The 27,673-nt window shown below is 43.2% G+C and overlaps 2 protein-coding genes across 5 annotated transcripts; one reads left to right on the top strand and one right to left on the bottom strand.

The window, feature by feature from the left end:
• Positions 1-17,439: 17,439 nt before the first annotated feature.
• On the bottom strand, positions 17,440-19,029 carry LOC133034244 (uncharacterized). Its single transcript, XM_061109293.1, has 3 exons — positions 18,457-19,029; positions 18,080-18,371; positions 17,440-17,822 (listed from the first exon to the last, which is right to left on the bottom strand). Exons 1-3 carry the CDS (start codon positions 19,027-19,029, stop codon positions 17,440-17,442), a joined length of 1,248 nt encoding a protein of 415 aa, XP_060965276.1.
• Positions 19,030-20,249: 1,220 nt separating this feature from the next.
• On the top strand, positions 20,250-25,462 carry LOC115719673 (phosphoribosylaminoimidazole carboxylase, chloroplastic). 4 transcript variants are annotated; one of them, XM_061110428.1, is made up of 15 exons: positions 20,250-20,660; positions 20,749-20,964; positions 21,046-21,157; positions 21,353-21,415; positions 21,528-21,666; positions 21,893-21,948; positions 22,595-22,668; positions 22,841-22,988; positions 23,062-23,323; positions 23,423-23,539; positions 23,804-23,901; positions 24,016-24,133; positions 24,222-24,316; positions 24,481-24,587; positions 24,703-25,462. In XM_061110428.1, the coding sequence occupies exons 1-15, from the start codon at positions 20,440-20,442 to the stop codon at positions 24,794-24,796; spliced, it is 1,920 nt and encodes a 639-aa protein (XP_060966411.1). In that variant the 5' UTR covers positions 20,250-20,439; the 3' UTR covers positions 24,797-25,462. The 4 variants fall into 4 exon arrangements, with proteins under 4 accessions (XP_060966411.1, XP_030504661.1, XP_030504662.1 ...); XM_030648801.2 differs by lacking the exon at positions 20,250-20,660 and having other exon boundaries at positions 20,784-20,964; positions 21,042-21,157; XM_030648802.2 differs by lacking the exons at positions 20,250-20,660; positions 20,749-20,964 and having other exon boundaries at positions 21,524-21,666.
• The last annotated feature ends 2,211 nt before the right edge of the window (positions 25,463-27,673 follow it).

Raw genomic sequence — 27,673 nt, 5'->3', positions numbered from 1 at the left:
GAAGGCTGAGGCCGGGAAGTCTGCTTCTCGGAAGAATCTTCAAGACGAAGGGGCCTCCCGGCGGGATGATCCCCAATCTCTTCTTGAAGTATCTTGTCAAAAAATTTAGCTTCGGACTTCCCGCCAATGGCTTGACTCCTTCGCACCACCGGACTCCCCACGCGAAGCCCTCTCCCAGAGGCAGCCTGGGCCTTAGAGTACGCCTTCTCCTGGGCCTTCCGGTAGAGGTAATCTTGGTACTTCTTCTCTGCCGTGGCAATGAGCTCGTCCCGGAAGGCCTTCTCCGCAACCGGCGCCCTCACATTGGGGTAGATGACCCGTGAGAGGTTGGAGTTATCCACGGATTGGTGAGAAAGGATAAGTTTGGCCTTCCTACAATTCTCCGTGGTGACTAGGCCCCCGACATCAAGATCGGCGTGGTCGTAGGAGGCGAAGGCTTGGGCCCTTCGAAGGAAAGCCTGAGTGGGAAGCGTCCGCTGGTAAGGTGGGATCCGCACCCACTCCGTGAGAAGCTCCGGGTGGTCCACGGCCCTGAACCCGGACGAGAAGAAAAAGCGGTGGCGGTACTCCTTAACGTGAGTTTGTCGGTTATACGGAACCACCCCCTCGTTAGCAGGGTGGATCCGGAACCCATAAAAACCATCCTTAAGTTTGTCCCCTTTCTTGGGGACGGATACAAGTTCATAAAAATATAAAATTTCCGCCGGGCTGGGAGACCCCCAGCCACGGGCGGTGTAAAAAATAAATAAGCCTGAGAGCAGGCGGTAAGCTTGAGGAATAAGTTGGTATGGCGCAAGGCCGACAAATACAAGAAAATTAACAAAGTAATCTTGGAGCGGGAGCATGGCACCGGTCATCAAATGGGTCTGACTCCAAGCCCCGAAGCCGTCATAGTTATGATTAGGCGTCTCCGAGTTGCGAGGAGGCCGATGAAAGGTCCCTGAGGTGGAGGGTTTGATCCCGGCCACATTGATAATGTTCTCCAGCTGGTGAGGACAAGTCAGGGTCGATCGAAGCTCGGCCGCTTCCCAACCAGTTGCACGGGACTTATACCCCTCCTGGGCAACGGGTCCCAGAGAAACCTCCTCCAGCGTGGCCATACTTTTCCCTTTCTTCTTCGAAGATTTTGAGCCAGAAGCAGACATTTTGTGTTCTGAGAAAAACAAAAAGGGAAAAAGAAAAAGTCCAGCAGTTAGGTCCCATACCAAACCCTAAATTAAGAAAAAGGGAGTGGGGGTCCCCTAACCGCTGGAAAGAGGCCCCCTCCAGACACGTGTCACACGGGAAACTCTGGAGAGAATCCCTGAACAAGTGTCGGGTGCAGTGAAATCGCAGAAAGTGATTTTGTAAAAAGAAAAAGAAAAGAGAAAAGCCATCCTATGCCCTAAGCAACTGTTAAACGGAAAATGCATGGCTCTCTCTAAACAAAGCTGTATAACTACAACAGGGGCATGATAATGGCGATTCTACAACTAACGCAGTAAACATAAAGCAGAACTCGAAGAACTTAAACACTCACACACCCAGAAGCCTCTAAGTACGAACCCAGAAAACGAACGAAGTAAATATAAGCATGTTATTATCTAAGGATACAAGAAACTTACAGTAGATTGTTGAACTGGGGGTACTGAATGTGGTTGAGTGAAAGTCGAGGAGAGCTGGCAAAGTCAAGCACTGGAAAACTGAATGAAGTGCCGAAGTGTTAAGGCAGTTCGTGCTACTTTGAGAAATTTTCTCTCTGGGAAATTCGAGCAGAAATGGCAAGGAATGGAAAGTAACCGAAATGAAGGAAAAGTGGTGGCTTTTATAGGCAAAAACGCATGAGGAACAGGCGTCATCACCTACCAATCGCACGGTGGGGGAAACGCAGGATTCGAATTCCCGAAAATCAACGGATCAGATCAATCTACCATTAAGGCGGTGGAAACGTTTGAGTATCCGTCTGACACCATTAATGCGCCGCATCAATCATGGGGCGTGAAACGAATCGACCTCTGCAAAAGCGAATCACTGCATTTAATGCCATTATCAGACGCACCTCCACGCGCCCCCAGGTTCGTACCAGAAGACCGAGGAGGCGGCTGGAGACATTCCTGCAAAAAGCAAATCGCTGTATTAAATGACATCATTTAATTTGCCCCCACGCGCTCGAGGCTTGAGCTAGGGAAACGAGGAGCCGACCGGAGACACTTGAACAAGCCTTGATTTATTTTTACTAAGTAAACAAGGCTTGGGGGGTAAATGTTGCTCCAGAATTCGCCTAAAATACGTGAACCAGTCGAAAGGGGACACGTGGATCAGATAACTTGTAAACATTTACTAAGTCTTTGTGTGCTACAAGGAAGCGCTGTTAGCATGGGTCCCGGAGGAGGCACCCGGAGTACAAGGTACTCCAGGAAGCTAGTATAGCGTGAAGGCTCTCCGGGATATGTCAGGTCTCTCCCGAGCAATCAAGTCGCATTTAATGCTGCATGGGAGGAAGCGTGTTGGAACTGTAACACGCAATAAAGTCTGACGGCACAACCCCCAAACAGCAGCGCTACAGTAATGATCATTTAAGTCTAGCGACGGCTACTGTGCGAAGAGTCACGTCAATCACAAGGCAAAAAGGACATTCTTCATAAAAGCCCTACAGCACCTAGGGATTTGACCATGCATCACCCATGGTATATTCATCGGAAATGCCCAACTTTATGGATACTTACAGACACATGTGTAAGAACAATTCTAGGGACTACCCCACCAAAACACTATAAATACCCCCTCAAAGCTCATTTAATGGGGTCGAGAATCTTGGTTTGCAAAAGAGCAAGAAGAGAAAATACTCACCAAGAACATTCTCTGTATTTATGAGAAAAACATTCTCTCAAGTGTAGAATCTGTATTAAATACATCCATTTATAACAGAGGCTCGTGGACTAAGGCTCATTAACGCCCCAACCACGTAAAAAATCTTCATCTCACTTTCTTACAGCTCTTTATTATAATCATATTTTAATAGTTGCCGAAAACCTCGGTCAACATCAAGTATATAAGAAAAATTTTAGATTGAATTTGTTTGCTAATAATGAAATAAAATATAAATTATTTTTTTTTAAAAAAAATAAGAGATTTAATAATTATTTATTTTCTCTTCAAAAAAAATTATTTATTTTATTATAATTAGTTTATTTTAATTTTTTTTATTTTTTAATATGTAATAAATAAGTAAATATAGTTTTAGTATAAAAAAATTTATTATAGTCTTTTAAACAAAAAAGCTTTTTCTAAAAGTTGAGTTGAAGCAACTTCAGCATTTAGCTGTAGCTTCTTCAAAAAGCTATTTTTTGACTGTTTACCAAACACATTTTTATCATAGCTTTTTCAAAAAACAGCTTTTAGCTTTTCCAAAAGCTGTGCCAATCGGGCTCTAAATGTGGAAGCATCTATTTTTGATAATCATGGTTATCACGGTTTTGTTTGTGTTGCTAGAAATAATTCCTCTCTTCTTTTAAGTGTTTTTTCTAGTTGTTGTTTTGGAGTTATCCAATGAGTTATTGTCAAAACAATAGGAGTGAAAGAAGTATTAAGTTGGATTAAAAGGAATAACTGACCGAAGGTGGTGGTAGAGATGGATTGCCTTGTGTTGGTTCAAGCTATTTGTAATCCTTTGTCTATGAATTCTTATTTTGGTTCCATTGTCAAAGGTTGTTGTTTGATTTAAGGAATTGTTCCATTATTTTTGTTAAACGATTAGACTATGAACCTTGAGGCTCTTTTTTTTTGTAAGGCAAGGCGTAAGCCTCAAAAATTAATGGAATCAATACTTTTAGAGCACCTAAGAATAAATAAAATGTCACATAAATTTCAAACATACCATAAAATATCTCATAAAAATAATAACCATAAAATGTCTCATAAAATTCAAATATACCAAAAGATATGTCTCATGAAACTCAAACTAAAATAAAGATAATTATGTTTCTAGAATTAGAATTCTAAATTCTACTATCCTAGAACATATTTAACTAGTAAAACTCGAACTAAAGCATTGATGGAAATGCAATGATGATTAGAAACCCTCAAATTCATCGTCACCATCCTCATCGCCACCACCCTCATTGCCACCATCAATATCCTCCCATTCATCTTCATCCATGTCTACTTCTAGATTCTTTCGCTTTCTTGAGAAAAAAATACAAACTAATAAATATTTGAAATAAGTAATATATATGATATAAGCTAAACCAAGAATTAGAGTTTATGAACCCGCTCTTGAACTAGATTCTGGAGCACTTGTATTTTTTTTGGTTTAATTGGGTTAATTCCAATCTCTCAAGCTCCTTATCACTTAGCCTTTGCACATTTTCATTTTCATTATCACCAACGATCCATTCATCATTAGATGGCAACTCATCAAGCAACAAAGCATCATCTTCATTTGACAGTGGAGATGCCAACCTCAAATATCTGTCTTTCAATCTTTTGTTGAACATTATATATACCAAAGAATGCATTCTTTGGGTAGTCAATTGATTTCTTTCTTTCTTTTTTTTTTTTTTTTGTATGAACTTGATTGAAAGTACTTCAATTTCGCTTGCATCTTTATGACGAGCAAGTAAGACCCAATACTTTGATGGCAAATTTTTGTAACTTTGGCATCCATCTCCATATTGAGTCCACCAATCCACTGAAATTGGACATTAAAAGAATAAATATTTTAGAAAACATGCTAAGAAATTTTCTGTTGACCGAGGTTTTCGGCAACCGTTAAAATATAATTATAATGATGAGCTGTAAGAAAGCAAGATGGAGATTTTTTACGTGGTTGGGGCGTTAATGAGCCTTAGTCCACGAGCCACTGCTATTAATGGATGTGTTTAATACAGATTCTACACTTGAGAGAATGTTTTTCTCTTTAATACAGAGAATGTTCTTGGTGAGTTTTTTCTCTTCTTACTCTTTTGCAACCAAGATTCTCCGACCCCATTAAATGAGCTTTGAGGGGGGTATTTATAGTGCTTTGGTGGGGTAATCCCTAGAATTGTTCTTACACATGTATCTGTAAGTATCCATAAAGTTGGGCATTTTCGATGAATATACCATGGGTGATGCATGGTCAAATCCCTAGGTGCTATAGGGCTTTTATGGAGAATGTCCTTTTTGTCTTATGATTGACGTGACTCTTCGCAGAGTAGCCGTCGCTAGACTTAAATGATCATTACTGTAGCGCTGCTGTTTGGGGGTTGTGCCGTCAGACTTTATTGCGTGTTACAGTCCCAACACGCTTCCTCCCATGCAGCATTAAATGCGACTTGATTTCTCGAGAGAGACCTGACACATCCCGGAGAGCCTTCACGCTATACTAGCTTCCGGGAGTAGCTTATACTCCGGGTGTCTCCTCCGGGACCCATGTTAATAGCGCTTCCTGGTGGCATAAAGAGACTTAGCAAATCTTTCCAAGTTATCTGATCCACGTGTCCCCTCTTGACTGGTCCACGTATATTGGGCGAATTTTGGAGCAACATTTACCCCAAAAGCCTTGTTTACTTAGTAAAAATAAACCAAGGCTTGTTCAAGTGTCTCCGGTTGACCCCTCGTTTCCCTAGCTCGAGCCTCGAGCGCGTGGGGGCACATTAAATGATGTTATTTAATGCAACAATATGCTTGTTCGCAGGAATGTTTCCAGCCGCCTCCTCGGTCTTATGATACGACTTGGGGGCGCGTGAAGGTGTGCCTAATAATGGCATTAAATGCGGTGATTCGCTTTTGCAGAGGTCGATTCGTTTCACGCCCCATGATTGATGCGGCGCATTGATGGTGTCAGACGGATACTCAAACGTTTCCACCGCCTTAATGGTAGATTGATCTAGTCCGTTGATCTTTTGGGAATTCGAATCGTGCGTTTCCCCCACCGTACGATTGGTAGGTGAAGACGCCTGTTCCTCATGCATTTTTGCCTATAAAAGCCACCATCTTTCCTTCATTTCGGTTACTTTCCATTCCTTGCCATTTCTGCTCGAATTTCTCAGAGAGAAAATTTCTCGAAGTAGCACAGACTGCTTTAACACTTAAACACTTCCTTTAATTTTCCGGTGTTCGGTTTTGCCAGTGCTTCTCAACTTTCATTCAACCATTCCCAGTACCCCCAGTTCAACAATCCACTGTAAGTTTCTTGCATCTTCAAATAATAACATGCTTACATTTACTTTGTTTGTTTTCTGGGTTCGCCCTAAGAGACTTCTGGGTGTGTGAGTGTTTGAGTTCTTCGAGTTCTGCTTTATGTTTACTGTGTTAGTTGTAGAGTCGCCGTTGTAATGCCTCTGTTGTAGGCGTACAGCTTTGCTTGAAGAAGGCCATGTGTTCTTCGATTAGCACTTGCTTAGGGCATAGGAAGACTTTTCTCTTTTCTTTTCCTTTTTGCAAAACCACTTTTCTGCGATTTTACTGCACCCGACACTTGTTCAGGGATTCTCTCTTGAGTTTCCCAGGCGACACGTGTCCGGAGGGGGCCTCTTTCCAGCGGTTAGGGGACCCCCACTCCCTTTTTTCTGATTTAGGGTTTGGTATGGGGCCTAACTGCTGGGTTTTTTCTTTTTGTTTTTCTCAAAACATAAAATGTCTGCTTCTGGCTCGAAATCTTCGAAGAAGAAAGGGAAAAACATAGCCACCCTGGGGGAGGTTTCTCTGGGACCTGTTGCCCAGGAAGGGTACAAGTCCCGTGCTACTGGTTGGGAAGCGGCCGAGCTTCGATCGACCCTAACTTGCCCCCACCAGCTGGAGAACATCATTAATGTGGCTGGGATCAAACCCTCTACCTCAGGGACCTTCCACCGGCCTCCTCGCGACTCGGAGACGCCTAATCACAACTATGACGGCTTCGGGGCTTGGAGTCAGACCCATTTGATGGCCGGTGCCATGCTCCCGCTCCAGGATTATTTTGTTAATTTTCTTGTATTTGTCGGCCTTGCGCCATACCAACTTATTCCTCAAGCTTACCGCCTGCTTTCAGGCTTATTTATTTTTTACACCACCCGCGGCTGGGGGGCTCCCAGCCCGGCGGAAATTTTATATTTTTATGAACTTGTATCCGTCCCCAAGAAAGGGGACAAACTTAAGGATGGTTTTTATGGGTTCCGGATCCACCCTGCTAACGAGGGGATGGTTCCATATAATAGGCAGACTCATGTTAAGGAGTACCGCCACCGATTTTTCTTCTCGTCCGGGTTCAGGGCCGTGGACCACCCGGAGCTTCTCAGAGTGGGTGCGGATCCCACCTTACCAGCGGACGCTCACCACTCAGGCTTTCCTTCGAAGGGCCCAAGCCTTCGCCTCCTATGACCACGCCGATCTTGATGTCGGGGGCCTGGTCACCACGGAGAATTGTAGAAAGGCTAAACTTATCCTTTCTCATCAATCCGTGGATGACTCCAACCTCTCCAAGGTCATCTGCCCTAATGTGAGGGCGCCGGTTGCGGAGAAGGCCTTCCGGGATGAGCTCATTGCTACGGCAGAGAAGAAGTACCAAGACTATCTCTACCGGAAGGCCCAGGAGAAGGCGTATTCTAAGGCCCAGGCTGCCTCTGGGAGAGGGCTTCGCGTGGGGAGTCCGGTGGTGCGAAGGAGCCAAGCCATCGGCGGGAAGTCCGAGGCAAAATTTTTTGACAAGATTCTTCAAGAAGAGATTGGGGGTCCTTCCGCCGGGGGGCCCCTTCGTCTTGAAGGTTCTTCTGAGAACCAGACTTCCCGGCCTCAGCCTTCAGCCCCCGAACCAAACTCGGGTGCTCCCGGTGCTAGCACTTCCGGTGCTGGTGGTAAGTCTCCCTTGATAATTCACTATGTCCCTTCCGTTGATGAATATACCAGTCGTAGGCCCATAGGGTTCGACGAGCGTCTCCGTAGGTTTAAGATGCCGTCGACCCGGTGGGGGGATCATTTGAAGGAATTTTACTTTACAAACTTAGAAGATTACCTAGGTCGGTCCCGGATGGGCCCCGGCCCTCCGGAACCTATTCCCTTAGGTCCGTCGGCTTACATAGCGTCCAGCTGGTTTCGGCCCTCGGACAGTTATCTTGGAGATGATGCTGCCAGCATTAAAGTTCGGGACTTTGCTAGGGCCGAATTAGGAAGTCCGGGTAGGAGTAGTTTATTTGCCGCACCTTTTGTGCGTTTCTCACGAACTTCTAACACTTGCTTATTTTATTGGAACAGTACCTCCATGGATGCCATCCTGGAACGGCTTGCGGGGTCCATACTCCGTGGCTCCTCCGGCTTTCACCCCTCTCCCCGGCCCCTTCCTTGAAGGTTTCTTCCGGCGCTCCCCCCGAAACAATTGACTTAGTGGATGACGAGGAGGTGCTTCCGGGAGAAGGCCAGGGGAAAGGGTGGGACTTCTCGGAGGAAGCCGCCGAGGGTGCTGGAGAGCCTCAAGCCCTTCCAGTGGTAGCAGAGGAGGACGAGGAGGAGCCTGAAGTGGCTCTGATTCGCAAGCGTAAGGGCAAGATGATTGCCCAGGATGAGCCGAAGAGGCCTCGGAGGGCCGACACTCCCGCTCATGGCCTAGACGGCGGGGTTTCTCCGATGGAGGAAAATCCTGCTCCTCCTCACATCGAGCTTACCCCGATTCCGGGGGATGAGGTGAGGCAGGAGCTTCGCATAGCCAGACACAACTACGCTATGGACGAGTACTCCCGGGGATATGCCGAGGTGGAGGCCCTTAGGAGGATTCTGCGAGCGGAGGTTGAGGCGAGCATCAGCCATCCGGACTATCATGATCCGTGGAACCTCAACCTGGATCCTTTAACAGACTGGTTCCGTCCCCTCCTAGGGCCCACTTTGGCTCCCTTTGCCGCGGAAATGACCGGTGAGTTCGCTTCTCAGCTTACACGCTGTGCGCCCAAGCGGTTTGCCACTTGCGCTTCCCTGAACTCCATCTTCCAGGTCCAGGACCTCAGCCATTCCCTCACAGTGGTAAGTACTTTGCAATTTCTTGCGTTTCCTTTTTGGTGTTTGTATTTTGTTTTCTTCCTTTGAGAAATTTTTCCTTATACCCCGTTATGGTTCAGCTTGCAGCTGAGGCTGGTCGCCTCTCCAGGAACATTATAAACCATGGCTTCGCTCTGTCCGATTTTGGGGACATGAACGACGTCAAGAAGGTCCTCCAAGACCTTACAACGGAGAGGCAGATCTACCAGGAGGCTGCCGAGCGCCAGGAAGCAGCGGCCAAGGCCAAGGAAGAGAAGGCCAAGGCTAAGGAGGAGGAGGCCATCCGGAGGGAGGCTCAGGTGGAGGACATGATCCAGGCCGAGGCCCAGCGGAGAGGCAGGATGGAGGCCCATCATCAGGAGGAGCTAAGGGCTCAAACCGAGGCTGCCGAGAAGGCTAGGCGAGATCTTCGGGAGGCCAGGGAGGCTTTGGATGAAATGGCCGCCAAGGTGAGGTCTCTAGAGGAGACTCACCAGTCGGATATCGAATCCAAGGCCGCTCTAGCTGCGGAGTTGAAGGAGTTTCGGGACTACAAAGATCAGTCTATCAGGAAGGCCAAGAGGGTCGAGCTCCTTTCTCCTGTCTTCTGCGCCCGGTGCCCGAAGCGCTTTGATGATGGTGTCTACATGGCTTGGGCCACCAATGATCAGAGTATCAAGCTTACTTTTTATCTCAAACCCGAGGACATGATTGCCAAATTTCGGGAAAAGAAGAAAAGGCTTGATGCTGAGCTTGAGGCACGGATCGGACCTCGTCTTCCTCCGCGGGCTGACTGAGCTGCCACATTATTGACCCAGATTTTACCCGTTCTTTTTATAACTCTTTTTTTTTTGTTTGTACATACTTGCTGCTGCCTTAGAACAATTTACATACAGGCGGCAGCTTTTATTTGAAGGGGAGACAATTTAAGGCCTGTCCCCGGGCCATTTACATGTGTATGACCTACCCTTCGGGCTAGGATATATATATATATTTTTTTTTATTTATATATATATGCGATCTTTTTTCACACTTATATATTTCAACCTGTCCTTTGGCTCAGGGTTTTCATACTTACGCTCTTTATTTTTTGCGCATGTTTTTTGACCTGCCCTTTGGGTCAGGATATTTTACTTAGCTTGACCTGCCCTTTGGGTCAGGATATTTTACTTAGCTTGACCTGCCCTTTGGGTCAGGATATTTTACTTAGCTTGTTTTTGTTTGTCCGTGCGGTATACCCTAGTACCCCCCTGAGTGGCATAGAAACTTTGTTTTTAAGGCACTCAGTTTTTATTTAATATAGAGGAGGCATACATTTGGACGGTACAAACCCTTTGAACAAAATCTAAGTTTAATTCGCTACTGGTAATATTTTCTGAGGTGATCGGCATTCCAGGCTCTTGGGACAGTAGTTCCGTCCATTCTTTTCAGTTTGTAAGTGCCAGAACCGATTTCGTCCTCAATTTCATATGGTCCTTCCCAATTTGGTCCAAGTACCCCCACTCCGGGTTCTTGGGTGGCTGGGAAGACCCTTCTTAGGACCATATCCCCAATAGCGAATTTTCTGTTTTTAACCTTGGAGTTAAAATACTTGGTCACCTTCTTTTGATAAGCGGCCATACGTATTTGGGACTCATCCCGGAGTTCTTCGACTTGATCCAGAGCTTCTTGGAGCAGGGCCTGATTGGTGGCCGGATCGTAAGTCGTCCTCCTGTGGGATGGGAATAATGTTTCCACCGGGACCATTGCTTCACAACCGTACGCCATTGAGAATGGCGAGTGACCGGTTGTGGTTCTGGGGGTCGTCCGGTAGGCCCACAATACCCTTGGCAATTCTTCGGTGCCGATTATTTTTACAGGCCAGCAGCTTCTTTTTCAAGGTGACCTTTAGGATTTTATTGACTGCTTCCGCCTGGCCGTTTGTCTAAGGCCGGGCTACCGCGGAGAAGCTTTTCACTACTCCGTGTTGGTTGCAGAAGTCAGTAAATTCCTCGCAATCAAATTGCTTTCCATTGTCTGAGACTATCTTGTGAGGCAAGCCGTATCGACACACTATATTTTTGATAACAAAGTCCAACGCCTTCTTAGCGGTTATTGTCTTCATAGGCTCAGCCTCTGTCCACTTGGTGAAGTAGTCCACTGCTACTATTGCATACTTTACTCCTCCTTTTCCCGTAGGTAGAGACCCGATGAGATCTATGCCCCGTACCGCGAAGGGCCGGGGGCCGGTCATCGAGTGATCTCATTTGGAGGAGCTCTCGGTATGTTCGCGTACCTTTGGCACGAGTCACACTTTTGGACATAGTCTATACAATCTTTTTTCATTGTTGGCCGAAGTATCCCCGCCTCAATATTTTCTTTGAGAGGTCCGGGTCCTCCCGTATGATCTCCACAGAACCCTTCATGGACCTCCAGCATGATTTGTCTAGCTTCAGGGTCCGATACACACCTTAAATAAGGCATGCTGAGTCCTCTTCGGTAGAGAATTTGATCCATCATTACATAACGATGAGCCTGATACTGAATCTTTCGAGACAGTGCCCTCTCTTGGGGCAACTCGCCTGTAGTTATGTATTTTATGATGGGGACCATCCAGCTGGGTTCTTGCCCAACCGTTTGTGTGGTCTCTTTTATTTTGATGCTTGGCTCTGCCAAACGTTCCACTGGTACTACCCCCAGCTCTTCGATTTCGCTGTCCGAGGCTAACTTAGCCAGACAGTCCGCGTGAGCGTTCTTTTCTCGGGGGATCCTTTCTATTTTATAGTCCGTGAACTCGTGGAGCAGTTCTCGAACTATTGTTACGTACGCGGCCATCCTCTCGCCGCGAGTTTGGTATTCTCCGGAAACTTGGTTTACGACCAGCTGAGAATCGCTGTAGACTTCCACCCTCTTGGCTCCTACAGCTTTAGCCAATTTTAGCCCTGCTATCAGGGCCTCATATTCGGCTTCATTATTCGAAGCTGTGAAGTTGAATCGGAGTGCTGCCTGGAGCCGCAACCCAGTAGGTGATATCATAGCCACTCCGGCTCCTGAACCGTTTTCATTAGAAGCTCCATCCACAAATACTCTCCAAGTGGGGATGGGTGGCTCCGGTGTATTGGCTGTTGCCTCGGCTTCATTACATTCGGTGATGAAGTCCGCCAAGGCTTGGCCTTTTATGGAAATCCGGGGCACGTAATGTAAGTCGAACTGACTCAGCTCCATTGCCCACTTGAGGAGTCTTCCGGATGCTTCGGGTTTTTGGAGAACTTGCCGGAGTGGATGATTGGTCAAAATTCTGATCGGATGGGCTTGGAAGTATGGTCTCAACTTCCGCGATGCCATCAGGAGGCAGAATATTAACTTTTCAATAACCGGATACCTTGTCTCGGCCCCTGCCTCTCCGTTTGCTAACATAGTACACGGGGTGCTGAATTTTTTCTTCCTCCCGGACCAATGCGGCACTGACCGCATGCTCGGAGACGGCCAGGTAGAGGAACAAGTCTTCTCCAAGGACGGGTTTTGACAGGATAGGAGGCTTAGCCATATGGTCTTTTAACCTTTTGAATGCCTCCTCGCATTCATCTGTCCATTCGAACTTTTGGCATTTCTTCAGTATGTTGAAGAAGGGTATGCACTTGTCCGTGGACCGTGAGATAAAGCGGCTCAGTGCGGCTACCTTTCCGGTCAAACTTTGCACGTCCTTATGTTTCTTGGGGGATGGCATGTCCAGGAGAGCTTGGATTTTCTCCGGGTTTGCCTCGATCCCCCTTTGGCTGACTATGAAGCCCAGGAATTTTCCCGATTTGACCCCGAAGGTGCATTTTTTCGGGTTGAGTTTCATGCCGTATCTCCGGACGACATCGAAACATTCCTCTAAGTCGCTTGCATGGCTGTTGCATGCTTTGGATTTGACGAGCATGTCGTCTACATATACTTCCATGTTTCGTCCCAGGAGGCTTTTAAACATCCGGTTAACCATTCTTTGGTAGGTTGCTCCGGCGTTTTTCAGTCCGAAAGGCATGACTAGGTAACAGTATACCCCCTTATCGGTCCTGAAGCTAGTGCACTCCTGGTCTGCCGTATGCATTTTTATTTGGTTGTACCCAGCATAGGCATCCATGAAAGATATCAGCTTAAACCCGGACGTGGCGTCCACCATCTGGTCGATCCTGGGCAGCGGAAAGCAGTCCTTTGGGCAGGCTTTGTTTAGATCTGTGAAATCTATACAAACCCGCCAAGTCCCGTTTGGCTTGGGCACCAGGACCGGATTGGCTAGCCATTCCGGATAGTATACGTCGCGGATCATGCTATTGGACAAAAGTTTATCCACCTCTTTCTCTAAGGCCTCGGCTTTCACCGAGTCGAGCGGGCGTCTCTTTTGCTGTACAGGGGGCATGTCCGGGTTGACATTGAGTACATGGGTGATGACATGAGGGCTGATGCCGGTCATGTCTTCTTGGCGCCATGCGAAAATGTCGATGGCGCCCTTCAGTGTTTTTATTATTTTATCTTTTTCCTCCGGATCTAGGCTTCTCCCTATCCGGAGTACTTTGGTGGAGTCGTCGTCGCACACTGGTATCTCTTCGACGTCCTCCATTGGTTCTACGACCCTTTCGGATCCTATGCGAGGATCCAGCTCGTCTTCTTCAGCCTTCTCTATTTCAGGGGGCCCCCGGACCATGAGTACTGGCAAGTGGGTGGCAACATTGTAACATTGCCTGGCCTCTCCTTGATTTCCCTCACCGTTCCGACTCGGCTTCCTGGGTAGGGAATGTTAGGCATAGGTGTCGGATTGAAGTTATTGCACCAAAGTCGACGAGGGCCGGTCGGCCCAAGATTGCGTTGTAGGGCACATTGGACAGTCTACCACCACGAAGGTGCAATACTTGAACGTGCTTTGGGGGGTATCCGGGCACAGGGTGACTGGGAGCCTGACTTTTCCCATCGGGATTAGCGTTGTCCCGTTAAACCCTGTGAGCTGCGATCCGCTAGGAGAGAGGTCCCGGTCGGTCAACCCTATCGCAGAGAAGGCTTCTTTGAAGAGCAAGTTCACGGAACTTCCATTGTCAATCAGGACCCTAGCCACCACTTTATTTGCGATGGGGGTCTCTATGACCAGCGGGTCGTGATGAGGAAAGCGCACCGTCTTGGCGTCTTCTTCCGTGAACGTTATGGGTTGGTCCATTAGCCGAGGCCTTTGAGCCGGGAGTTGAGTGACCTCCCACACCTCACTGTGTCTTGCGGCCTCGGCATATCTCTTTTGCTCCTTTCGAGTGTTTCCTCCGATATGGGGACCTCCGGAGATCATGGCTACCCGTCCATTAGGCCGGGGCGGTAGTCCGGGTATATGCTGGGTGTCACCTGCGGGAGCAGCTGGAGGCAATACTCCTGCTGTACCCCCTGGTGTTCCCGAAGGCATACCCCCTGCCACCTGCCCCGGGTTAAGGTGGGGCAACCTATTTTTGATCCACTCATAGAGGTGGCCCAAACGGATCAGATTCTCAATCTCATCTTTGAGATTTTTACACTCGTTGGTGCTGTGGCCAATGTCGTTGTGGTACTCGCACCTTTTACTCGGATCTCTCCGGGAGCTGTCTCTGTACAATGGCTGGGGTCTCCGGTAGTGCGTATTCTGCCTTGTGGCAAAATATACACGTTCCTGAGAGTCCGTGAGCTCTGTGTATTGGGTGTATTGGGTGTATTGGGGTGTGTACCCCTTCTTTTGGCGCTTCTCTCCCGTTCGGGTGCTGCCCTTGGAAGACCTTTTGCTTCTCGACCCTTGGGTAGGGCCTGTTAAGCTGGCGGCCGGGGGCAGCCTCGTGAAGGAGTCCGTCCATTCACCCCGGACGGGTTGCCGTAATGGGAAGATGCCGGGGGCAAAGCTTGGCCCTGGCTGTATCCGGGAGTAGCAGAAAACTGTATGCCACTTATCGGAGGGGTCGCGGTCGGGACAGTACCCGAGGGCGAAACTCCTGGCATGTATCCTGCTATTCCGGTGGGATAATAGCCTCCGTAAGCCACGATCTGGGCTTCTTCGAGGTTAATATATTTTTGGACTCGCTTCTGGAAGTCCTGAAGGCTAGCAGCGCCTTCTTGCTGTAATTCGTTCCAGAAGGGAGTCCCGGTGCGGATTCCAGCTTGGAGAAGCGCAAGCTGTTGTCCGTCGTCGACCTTCTTGGTCTTCGAGGCTTCCTCTCGGAACCTCTTGATGTAATTCTTCAAGGTTTCGGTGGGTAGTTGCTTGATGTTGGTCAAGGCACTAACCTCCAAGTTGACCTTCCTGGCGGCGACAAATTGTCTCCGGAAGTTGGTTTGGAGTTTGTTCCAACATCCCACCGATCCTGGTTCCAATTTCTTGAACCATTCCTCTGCCGATCCGCTCAGAGTGAGGGGGAAGCATAGGCATTTGGCGTCATTGCTGACCCGCATGACTGTCATGACTCGGTTGAATCGTGACAAGTGATTCCTGGGGTCGGAGTTCCCAGTATATGCCGCCATCTCGGGCATCTTGAAGTTTTTAGGGAGCTCCGCCTCCAGGATATGCTTGGCACAAGGCTCCCGATCCTCACTGTCCGAGTCGGAGTCATCTCCCTTCTGCCTCCGGGAGACTCGGGCAATATCTTTTCGAAGTATGGCAAGCTCTGCCATAATCCCTTCGTTTACAGTACCCGAGGAGACTACGGGTCTGTATCTTTTTTGGTCAAGGTGATCCCGGAGGTCACCTTGATTCCCATTGATTTGGTTTCTCAGATCGATGGGTGGACATCTCTGTCCTCCTCTTCCTCTACCCCCTGGTTCCTGGTGCACGGAAACGCTTTTCCGGTCCCCTCGATCCTGAGGGCCAAGACTCCCTCTTTGGGGCTTGCCCCTCTGCGGACCTTTCCCTTTAGGGAAATCTGAGCGGACCTTACGCGGATCCTGCGCCTTTTTCTTTCGACCAGGGGCAGAAGTAGGGTTTTTTGTTTGGTTTTCCTCAGCAGGGTGCCTTATAGGGCTAGGTTCCCTAGGCCTTTGCTGCTGGGAATTAGGCGAAGACGTCGCTGGCTCCCCGTCGAGTCCAGCGGCCATCGCCTTGGGATGCACGTGAATACCAGCTGCCTCCATGGCTTTCTGCATGGCTAGCATCACCTCATGCATCTTTTGATTTTGCACTTTCTGAGCTTCGATCTCAGCTTCGTGATCGATAGCTTTTTGTCTGAGGAGCACCAGCTCTTGGTAGCTCCCATCATCGTAAGCGTACTCGTCGAGGTGTTCCTCGTGGTTTTCATCTGGAACTTCTTCCTCGGACTCCTCTGCTGCCCTTGAGGCTACATCTTCCTCATTGGGGTCTTGAGCGTCTTCTAGAGGGCGAGGATGACGTGTAGCTCTTGTCTCCACCATTATCGTGAAGTTAAATGCTTGTTGCGAAGTAGCTTTCCTCAGCTCTCAATGAAAGCACCAAAATGTTGACCGAGGTTTTCGGCAACCGTTAAAATATAATTATAATGATGAGCTGTAAGAAAGCAAGATGGAGATTTTTTACGTGGTTGGGGCGTTAATGAGCCTTAGTCCACGAGCCACTGCTATTAATGGATGTGTTTAATACAGATTCTACACTTGAGAGAATGTTTTTCTCTTTAATACAGAGAATGTTCTTGGTGAGTTTTTTCTCTTCTTACTCTTTTGCAACCAAGATTCTCCGACCCCATTAAATGAGCTTTGAGGGGGTATTTATAGTGCTTTGGTGGGGTAATCCCTAGAATTGTTCTTACACATGTATCTGTAAGTATCCATAAAGTTGGGCATTTCCGATGAATATACCATGGGTGATGCATGGTCAAATCCCTAGGTGCTATAGGGCTTTTATGGAGAATGTCCTTTTTGTCTTATGATTGACGTGACTCTTCGCAGAGTAGCCGTCGCTAGACTTAAATGATCATTACTGTAGCGCTGCTGTTTGGGGGTTGTGCCGTCAGACTTTATTGCGTGTTACAGTCCCAACACGCTTCCTCCCATGCAGCATTAAATGCGACTTGATTTCTCGAGAGAGACCTGACACATCCCGGAGAGCCTTCACGCTATACTAGCTTCCGGGAGTAGCTTATACTCCGGGTGTCTCCTCCGGGACCCATGTTAATAGCGCTTCCTGGTGGCATAAAGAGACTTAGCAAATCTTTCCAAGTTATCTGATCCACGTGTCCCCTCTTGACTGGTCCACGTATATTGGGCGAATTTTGGAGCAACATTTTCCAAAAGCATTAGTAAAATATTTAGACATTTAATTACCTAGTGATCGTTTTTTAAATGTTAGTTTAGCTTGGGTAAATTCAAAGAAGCCTTCCTTGTGAAAAATGCTACATTGAAGGTCAGCTTTTTCTCTTTTTTTTTTGGGATCTGAGATAAGTGTCCATACAATGTAACAAACCCAACTTGACCTCTGGATGGTTGGAAAAATCTTCTGCATAATGACAGCAGGGATTCAAATAGTAGGCAGCGACATGCAAATGTTGATGTAATTGAAATTCCCATTTCTCATCAATGATTTTCCCATATCTCATTGTAATCTTTTTCTTCTCCACCCAAATTATTTGCTAACTTTTCCTTCGCCTTATCCATTGCATTATAGAGAAATCCCATAGCCAGTTCCTTATCACCATCAACTAACCTTAGCACTTCAACTAAAGGGCTTGTGGTCCTAATAACATAAATCACACTTGGCGAAAAGTTCTTGTCCTTCAAAATTGTTAGCCTTAGCACTTCAACTAAAGGGCTTGTGTACCTAATAGCATAAATTAAACTTGGCCAAAAGTTCTTGTCTTTTAAAACTGTTTTTCTTGCTTCTTTTCCATTTGGTTTAGCCGCCCAAGGACACTCTATCCACTCTTTAGAAGTAAACATAGCCTCCAAAGGTTGCCTCACTTGATAAATGCTTTGTAGTGCAAGAAATGCAGATGCAAATCTAGTGGCAGCAGGGTCTTACAATGTCTCTTTTGGCAAATTTTCTCATCATGTCTAAGACCAATTGATGATTGTAAATATACATGCTCAATTTTTTTGCTTTACTCGAAGCAGTTGCATGTTGTGGCAACCCTCCAATTTTTTCAAGCATCAAATCAATACAGTGCAACACATGGAGTCCAATAGAGATGCTTTCTTTTCTCCATCAATAATATACCTGCTTTGTAGGCACTAGCATTATCAGTAACCACTTGAACAACAAGATGCTCTCCAATTTCTTCAATAACGTCATCCAACATTTTAAACAACTTTTCTGCATTTTTACTAAATGAGGAGGCATCAATACTTTTTAAAAACACAGTGCCCTTAGGATTGTTGATCAAGATAAGTATGCTTCGAGTTCTACCGTCGGACCATCCATCAGACATTATTGAAAGTCCCATTGATGGGCATGTCTTTTTAATATCCTCAATTATAGTGTCAGTATCTCCTCCTTCAATATTCAAGTCCTAAGCTCATACATACAAGGAGGTTTCAATCCCTACCATAATTTCCAATTGAGCGACACATATTGGTAAAGGAAGGACTCTTAACCAAATGAAAAGGCAAAGCATTCTCAAAGAAACACCTCCCAATGTCCATGCAAACATTATCACGCATTTCTTTCTCATTTTCGGGAGTTATATGGATTTGTTCAGCGGTTGTCCTATCACTACCATCACCCATAAACCTATTAATTGGTCCTATTACACCTGTAGCAGACATGGGAGCACAAGTCTTAGTGTAATAAGATCCCGACTCAACCATCTCTTCGAATATCATTTGAGCCACACACTTTTCTAATATTTTTTGTTTCAAGAGCTCCACAAATTCATTCTTAACTTCTTTGGGAACCTCCTTACATGGTGCAACACCTTTTCTAGTGTGAGCAAGGTGTTGTTTCAACCTTGCAACACCACCCGTAATAAGCTTCCTGCAGTATTTACACTTAATGTAAATATAATTTTTCTTATTTTCAGCATTTCCACCTGAAGTATCAACTTCAAAACCATGTTTCCAAGCCAGATCTTTTCTATTTCCAAGACCATTATTATTATTACCATCAACACTACCACTGCCACTAGCTCCTCCAACACCAATACGACTCAATTTTAATTTTCTATTCATTTTCTTATCTACACAAAACAAAGTAACAACCAAATAATAAATCACCACCTAATGAACCTAAGAACAACTAAATATGGCTTATTAATTAAATAAACTAAATGATATTCAAATGCTTAGCTATGGAACAAAGAAAGTAATAAGCAGAAACTTTAGAAGAGTTGAACAAGCATCTAACTCGGACAAGGCAGCAGCAACCAACAAGTGTATTTTTTTTGTGATGAGAAGAGGGAAAAGGCAGCAGCAAGGTGGAGGAAGGCAGTGAAAATGGAGAAGCAGTGAGAAGGAAGGCAAGGGCAGTGGCACCAATTTGAAGGAAGAAGGCAACAAGTTTTTTTTATCGTTGGTTGAAGAAATAAGAAGCAGCTGTGTGCTGCTGTGAAGAAGAGAGGGAGCTGCTGTGAGATAGGTAGAAGATAGAACTAGGGTTTTTATTTTTAAGTTTTATTTGGGCTCACTTAAATATTTTATTGCACTTTTTTATTGATGTTTATTGGGCTTTCTTTTTAAAGTTTTTAAGTCTTTAAGTTGGGCAGCAGAAAACTAAATTTAAAATAGCAATTTGGACCTTTTTTTTAGGGCTCAAATAGCCCATTTTACTTTCAAAATTTGAGGTGCACGCTTCTAACGCCTCACGCCTCATTTTAGCACCTCACCACTTAAGGCGTACGCTCTCTTCTTTTCAGCAAGGTGCACGCCTTGATGCACTTTTTAAACGCCAACTTGAGGCGTGAGGTGCGCCTTAAAAACGCCTTTTTAAACATGACTAATATATTAGCCGTTTAGTGAAAAATCAGGTTTTACTCTTGGATTGGATTAGATGGATCCAATCAATCTAATTAATTTTGGATTAAAAATATTAGATGAATCTAATCCAGTCTAAAAAATATTAGATCAAAAGTATTGGATAGATACGCTCCAATACAGGGATTCATCCATTGGATGGAATCGATCCAATCTAATAATTTATTGGATTGGATCGGTTGGAGAAATCTAACATTCAATATATAATTGAATTGGATTTGGATGGGTCTAAAAACATTGGATTGAATCTGAATGGGTCTAAAAACATTGAATGTGATTCAATAAAGAACCTTTCTCTTATAGTATTCTCCAACTTACCATTGGAGATGCTCTTATAACATTCTCCAACTTCTTTTTTTTTTTGTGAATTATTTTATTTTATGATAGCTATTATACCTGAAGCCAAGAGTGCTCAGTGAATAATGAATATCAAGTGGCGCAGGTATATATATTGGTTAATTAATTAAAAAGAAAAGAGGAAAAACCTAATTTTCATTGTTTATCTTCTTCCATTCCATTAACAACTCACAACTCGCAGCCCAGCCACTCCGGTGTAGTAACACCCCAACGCAGAGCTCGCACTTTTGGTGGTTGAGTCTGAAGAAAGAGATGCTTCGCTCATCCCACACTGCTTTGGATTTTCGATGCTACAGGCCATCATTCCCTTCTACAAAACATACATCCTTTACTATTTTCATGGACCGCTCCTCTACCAACTCATATAAACAAACTCTCTCTACTACTTCTTCTTCTTCTTCCTTATTAAAACAGCCTCCGCAGAATCGTAATCCCGTCTTGGCTTGCCGGGCCTTACCTGACACTTCACCCAGGTTAGCATTTTTTTCTTTAGTTCTTACTGAAGAAAGTTTGGCATTTGAACTATATTATATTCATGTTATTATTTTATTTTTTAAATAGGGAAGATGATTCGGCTGTTCATGGTTCGTCTGAGACCATTGTTGGTGTTCTAGGTGGAGGCCAACTGGGTCGAATGCTATGCCAAGCAGCTTCTCAAATGGCCATTAAAGTTGTGGTTTTGGACCCTCAACAGAATTGCCCTGCCAGTGCTCTCTCTTACCAACATATGGTTGGAAGTTTTGATGATAGTGCTGCAGTCGAAGAATTTGCTAAGAGGTTCACACAAATCCCGGTTATTTATATAAATGTACTATACAATGATTTTTTTTATTGCTAATCTTCTTTCTTGGTAGTTAGGTGTGGAGTATTGACATTTGAGATTGAACATGTCAATGTTGCCACTTTGGAGAAACTTGAGCTACAGGGAGTTGATTGCCAACCCAAAGCCTCTACCATTCGCATAATCCAGGTTGGTTTCATCTTATTTAGTGTTAGTATCATCATTTAGGAAATACTTTTGAGAATATGGTATAATAGCCTACCATCCATGAAATGCTAAGCCCTTGTCTCTGTTTAGTAGATAACAAAATATGAAATATGAGAAGAGCATTCCCTGATATGTTATTAGGTGCTGCACTTAACTTTGTTTTCACGCATCTGGCAGGATAAATATCTTCAGAAGGTTCATTTTTCTCAGCATGATATTCCGCTTCCAGAGTTTATGCAGGTGTTTACTCATGATTCATTCATGTGATTGTGAAGGATTACAACTGCTATGCATTTCCTTTTTGTAACAATTATGTGACATTTTTCTTTGTAATAATCTATGACAAAGGCAGATAGATGAACTTGAAGGTGCCAAGAAAGCAGGGCAACTGTTTGGTTATCCTCTTATGATTAAGAGTAAAAGGTTAGCCTATGATGGGCGTGGAAATGCTGTTGCTAAAAGTGAGGAGGAGCTTTCTGCTGCTATTGCTGGTAACATAGTTTATTTATTATTAAATGATGATTAACGGTCTTGATTTATCTTCTAGGGTTAGCTTACTGATCCCAAAGTATTAATTAAATTTAAAAATTACTTTCGAATTTCATAGTGTATTGTTATTATGCTTGGCAGGAAATAATAGTATCTGTTGTTTGTTTCATTTGGATGAATAGAGCCTATACCTTGCATTTAACTCCTTTTTTTTCCCCTGTTTCCCAGCTCTTGGGGGCTTTGGCCATGGTTTGTATGTGGAGAAATGGGCTCCTTTTGTGAAGGTTAGTTCAACCACGTCCCAGCAGAGGTTGTAGATAAGCATCTTACCTTGTGAAATTTTATAATGAAATAGTGATCTTGAAACTAATAAAATCAAATTTCTAGCTTAAGTCAGGGAACAAGATAGTAGACAAAGTTACCCTTGAGTGGTAAATTGATTGTTTAGTTCTATGAATGGTAGGGTGGACTTATATCTAATTCATTGAAACAGTTTTACATTCTGAGATATATGTGGTATTAATTTTTATGGACACCTAAATATATAATATTTTAGTATAGTATTATATAAAAATATGATATATAATCCAATTCAATATAATACACTACAATACAATACGACCTAATACGACGTTCCAAACGAGCCCTAATAGTAAATTTGTCTATTGGTATTGGTTGTTGGGTATGTTCTTTGTCAATTGTTGTTACATTCAACTAGTGTATTTCTGCTTGGGATACTTATTATTATGTGATATTGGTGTGTTAGCTGTTTCTATTTTAGGTTTTTATAAGTTCAGAATCATTTGATAAGCCTATTGCAAATTTTAGACTATTTTGGAGATATCTCTTCAAAATATTCAAGATAAAAGTTTCAAAGGAATTTAACAATTACTAATGGACTTCTTTTACTGTGTTGCAATGTTACACTAGGAGCTGGCTGTCATTGTTGCAAGAGGGAGAGATAACTCCATCTTATGTTATCCTGTTGTTGAAACTATTCACAAGTAAGTTGTAGATTTGAAATTATCGTATCTTTCAGAAACTAATGGTACTTGCTGTTGAGTTTTGGACTTTAATATTCAAATGTTTGTGAAATACATTTACATGATACTTGATCTCTGACTTGCACTACTCAAGTCACATATAATTGAGAGTTTCTTTTTTCTCTTCTTTTAGGGAAAATATTTGTCATATTGTCAAGTCGCCGGCTAATGTGTCATGGAAGATTCAAAAGCTGGCCACTGAAGTTGCCTATAAAGCTGTTAGTTCATTAGAAGGTGCTGGTGTGTTTGCTGTTGAGTTGTTCTTGACAGAGGATGGTCAGGTAGTAATGTAACTTATGTTTTAGTTAAGCAATATGTTTCATTTACTTATAATGCCCATTGCTATTTCATCAGATCCTACTAAATGAAGTGGCTCCTAGACCTCATAATAGTGGTCATCACACAATAGAGTCTTGCTACACCTCACAGTATGAACAACACTTACGGGCTGTTGTTGGTCTTCCCCTTGGTAATCCATCGATGAAAACGCCAGCTGCAATTATGTATAATATACTTGGTGAAGATGAGGGGGATCGTGGTTTCTCTTTAGCACATCAACTTATTGGAAGGGCTTTGGGTATAACGGGGGCTACTGTTCATTGGTACGATAAGCCAGGTAGGAATCTCCTTAAATTTTCTTGACCAATGTCTTGCCACATACATTCCTTTATTATTTATTTCCAATGTGTCTTTTTGTACCATCATAATTTTCTAGAAATGCGGAAGCAAAGGAAGATGGGTCACATCACCATTGTTGGTCCATCCAAGGCTGATGTGGAGAAACGTTTAGACTCATTACTGAATAGAGAAAGTTTTGATAGCCAGTCTGCAGGTTGGTTGTAATTGGCTGTTTTTATTATTTATCAGTTGCTTTAGAAATGTAGCTGGTTGGAAAGTTTAATAATTTTCCATCATCATCTTCAATGCAAATCTATAGAGAAGTGTAACTTAGCAAAACTTGTAGCATTCTAATTCTTAAATCTTTCATGAAAGAAAAACTGAGAAACCCCCCAAAATAATAGATTCGCAAAATAAATTTTTATAATATTTGCTAACTGTAGATTGCCTTAATTTTTTTCTTGTTCGCTAAGTGTAGTCACACCACATGTTGGGATCATAATGGGCTCTGATTCAGATCTTCCTGTTATGAAGGATGCTGCAAAGATTTTAGCCATGTTTGATGTGCCTTACGAGGTTATTTTCTTTGTTAATTACAGTTTGACATTAGGCTTCGTATGTTCTTGTTATAATTTTTTTAGTATAAACTTGACTCAAGTTATTGTATCATGTATATAAATTAAATTGCAGGTGCGAATAGTTTCAGCACACCGTACTCCTGAAAATATGTTTTCTTATGCTTCTGCTGCTCGAGATCGAGGCATTCAGGTCATCATTGCTGGTGCTGGTGGTGCAGCTCATTTACCAGGCTAGTCAAAATAAACAATTTGTTTATACATATGGTGATATGTTTCTTGTAATTTTAACATTGGTTCTATTCCGTCTTTAAATTTTAGGTATGGTAGCTTCACTTACTCCCTTGCCAGTAATTGGTGTCCCTGTGCGTGCTTCTACATTAGATGGAATTGATTCACTCTTATCTATTGTACAGGTACCTGTAATTTTTGTCTTGTCAACCTTGGTCTTTATGTGTAGACAGACCTGAGAGCCAAGAGTTTTATTATTTAGTTCCAACCTGATATTTAATTTTATTGTCCGAGTATGATGCTTCTTGCAAAGTAGCCTAAATGTTTCTTTTGCATGACTGGCCTGTAGATGCCAAGAGGTGTCCCAGTTGCAACGGTTGCAATAAATAATGCTACAAATGCAGGTTTACTTGCAGTAAGAATGTTGGGTGTTGGGGATGCTGACCTAGTATCAAGGTATGATTCTCCACCTCCACTTGTCCCGTGCACATAAAACTTGACCTTTCATTTCTTTATTTAATATCTATGGATTTGCTTATGTTTAATGTGTGAATAAATTACTTGCATGCAGAATGAGTCAGTACCAAGACGACATGCGAAACGAAGTCTTGGTAAAAACAGAAAAGCTTGAAAAAGTTGGCTGGGAATCTTATTTGAATCCTTGACAACATAATGAGGATCATTCTGATGATATTTAGGGGTTTTCACATTTTTTTCCAGATTATGCAGAAGACAACTTGATAAACCTGTTATATTTATTACAGAAAAAGACCCCATTTCATCAAAAGAAATGCATGCCGACAAGGAACAAGCAAAGCATCAAGGAAATGAAGAGGTCAAGTAATTGAAAAGCTGTCTTCATTTGTTATATTAATTTATTCAGTTTTGCATAACATGATTCAAAATAGGAGGCCCCTTTTTTAGGCCATGCATTGACCTTTTTGGTGAGCCAAGAATTTTGTACATTTTACCATGCAGCTAACTAGACCTAGTATGAAGGAGAGTGTAACTTGGTCTAGTGTTAACCATTATCAGAGCGAGAGAGAGATGTTAATTTTGTGGGAACTGTTAAGTGAATTAGTAGATTTTGGTTGCCCTCATCTTCTTACAATTGAGAAAGATAAAAGTCTCGGTTACGTTTTCTGTTTTTCCATACAAATCTTAAGCATTTGAGAAAAGAGTAAAGGGGGTGGGTGACCTATTCAACCTAACTTCCAAGTCAATTTTATTCTTACCCAAATCTGTTATATCTAAATTGAGCCAATTGATAATGGTTTTCTGCATTTATTTGACAATTTTTATTTTAATTCAATATTACTTTTTCTTCATTATTTATTATTTATTATAAGAATATGAAAGAGTTCATATATTAAGAGGCAAAATCCAAGAATTATCCAATGGGCATTACCAATATTAATTTACGTTGACATGAGCACATTTTCTTTTATTATTAAATAATAGATGCACACATTTTGAGTCAACATTTTGTCAAGAAATTAGCCAATTGATTTTTTGTTTGGATAGCAAATAGACCTCCACCATACCATCTGTAAGTACAAACATCGTTATTAAAATGGTCTATAATCGTTCACATCAGGAATCTCATAACAAAATAAAACAAAGTGATGAAAAGAAAACAACGCTGAAGGTCACCACCCAACACTGAAGAAGTGGCACATTGACAAGATTGTACCACTCTAGGCCCCATCTTAAGCTACCTAGTCCATCCCCCATAGAAACATACGAAGCGCAGCCCACAATGCCTCCAAGCTCATCTAAACGTACACCCATCATGGGCCCCATTCAAACCCTTATTAGGATAGAAGCTTGAACTCCAAACCCCGACTAGATCCAAGAACCGACGGGCGAAATGCTCAACGTAAGTCGAAAACTAGAGCTGAGCAGCCACAAACTCCTCTAAACGCTAGAAGCCAAGTCTCCATAATAAAATTGTACCTAACCCAAGCCCCAACACAGGCAGCCACCATACACCATAGACAGGGAGGAGAAACGAAAATTTCAATGAAATGACTGTTGGTGTTAGAATTTGAGGATAAGATGAATGAGATTCCATCCCAAAACCAATTGGCAATGGGAGGAGTAGCCATTTCATCTTATATATCACAATTTATTTTCACACATTAGCAATGTAGGACTAACTCTTAATAAAAGCCACTAAGGTTAGCTTAGTGGTGAGGGAGGGATGGGAAAAAGGGAGAGGTCAAGGGTTCGAACCTAGGACCTTGAAGCTATTAAGCTATTAAATGATTGTAAAATACCATTACGCTACACTCAAAAAAAAAAAAAAAAAGACTAACTCTTAATACACCCTCCTCACGTTTGGGCCTGGAAAGTGTGGGTATAACGAACGACCTTTAAGAGACCACAGGATCGAACGTGACATTTGAAAGAATCCCACAAGGCCAAATATCAGGAAATTTGTGGGTGTACACGTCGGGAAATTTGTGGATTTTGAAACAGGTCAAAGACCCCAACACTGGAAATTGGCACACATTGACCGAAAAGGTCCCAAATGGAGGTTAAAGGGGAGACAGCAGAAGTATCTGTTTGGACCGGCGGCACTTTGGCTCACAACGGATCACAAACGGCTTTTTGGACCGGTGGCAATTTGGGCTCACAACGGATCACAAGTGGCTCTGATACCATGTTAGAATTTGAGGAATAAGATGAATGAGGTTCCATCCCAAAACCAAATGGCCATAGGAGGAGTAGCCCTTTCATCTTATATATCACAATTTATTTCCACACATTAGCAATGTGGGACTAACTCTTAATAGTTGGGGCTACGCCTAAGGTTTTAATGAGCGATAGATACGATTGACATAGCTCTCTCATAACATGCTCAAAACAAGCAATACCCGTACTAACATGTTAAAATTTTCAATGGGAACAAATCTCATACGAAAACTTCAACTAAATCCAATAGTTGCACTAATAATTTAATATTCAATGTGTGTGACGTAAACTAAGCTTCTTTTATGAATAGGAAAATGACAAATCAATTACTACAATGAAAACCTCTTAAAATTACGATTAAATACTTCAAATAAATCATGATCCACTAATTGTTGGAGTTTTATGCCCTAAATAAAAGTCAATTTCAATATAATCTTATTTAATATCAATAAAAGATCAAAGATCATTTTGGACTATTGTCTATTGCTTTGTTTACATATTTATTTCATGATTAATTATTTGATATACATAAATTATGCTAAATCTCAAACACATATATAGTCTACAATTATAGTGTTGTCACTACATTAGAAAATAATTGTGATTATATACTTCAAATTATTAAGTCTCAAGATTTATCGGTGCATTGAATTTACACTGATGTGATAATCAACGATGTGGTTTGCTTACACTTAGACAAGTAGAATATCTTTTCCAATACATTAGCAAAGTAAACTTGTCTCAAATATATAGTGTTTACATCAGACTGGACTGATATTGACAGTGTAAAAATATCATAAACTTATCGTTATATCTTTTCTAAGTAAATATCACTTGATCTTAAA

This window comes from Cannabis sativa, chromosome 2 (genome assembly GCF_029168945.1).
Source record: "Cannabis sativa cultivar Pink pepper isolate KNU-18-1 chromosome 2, ASM2916894v1, whole genome shotgun sequence".
NCBI classification, from domain to species: Eukaryota; Viridiplantae; Streptophyta; class Magnoliopsida; order Rosales; family Cannabaceae; genus Cannabis; species Cannabis sativa.
Note: the sequence above shows the minus strand (reverse complement) of the source record. Positions and strands in the feature narration are given on the sequence as shown.

Coding starts and splice junctions, on each gene's coding strand:
- LOC133034244 (XM_061109293.1), bottom strand. CDS start 19,029: ATGAATAGAAAATTAAAATTGAGTCGTATTGGTGTTGGAGGAGCTAGT. Junction 18,372..18,456: donor ATGCTTTGCCTTTTCATTTG/GTTAAGAGTCCT, acceptor GTATGAGCTTAG/GACTTGAATATTGAAGGAGG. Junction 17,823..18,079: donor TGCTAGTGCCTACAAAGCAG/GTATATTATTGA, acceptor GCATTTATCAAG/TGAGGCAACCTTTGGAGGCT.
- LOC115719673 (XM_061110428.1), top strand. CDS start 20,440: ATGCTTCGCTCATCCCACACTGCTTTGGATTTTCGATGCTACAGGCCA. Junction 24,134..24,221: donor TGGTGCAGCTCATTTACCAG/GCTAGTCAAAAT, acceptor TTTAAATTTTAG/GTATGGTAGCTTCACTTACT. Junction 24,317..24,480: donor CACTCTTATCTATTGTACAG/GTACCTGTAATT, acceptor ACTGGCCTGTAG/ATGCCAAGAGGTGTCCCAGT.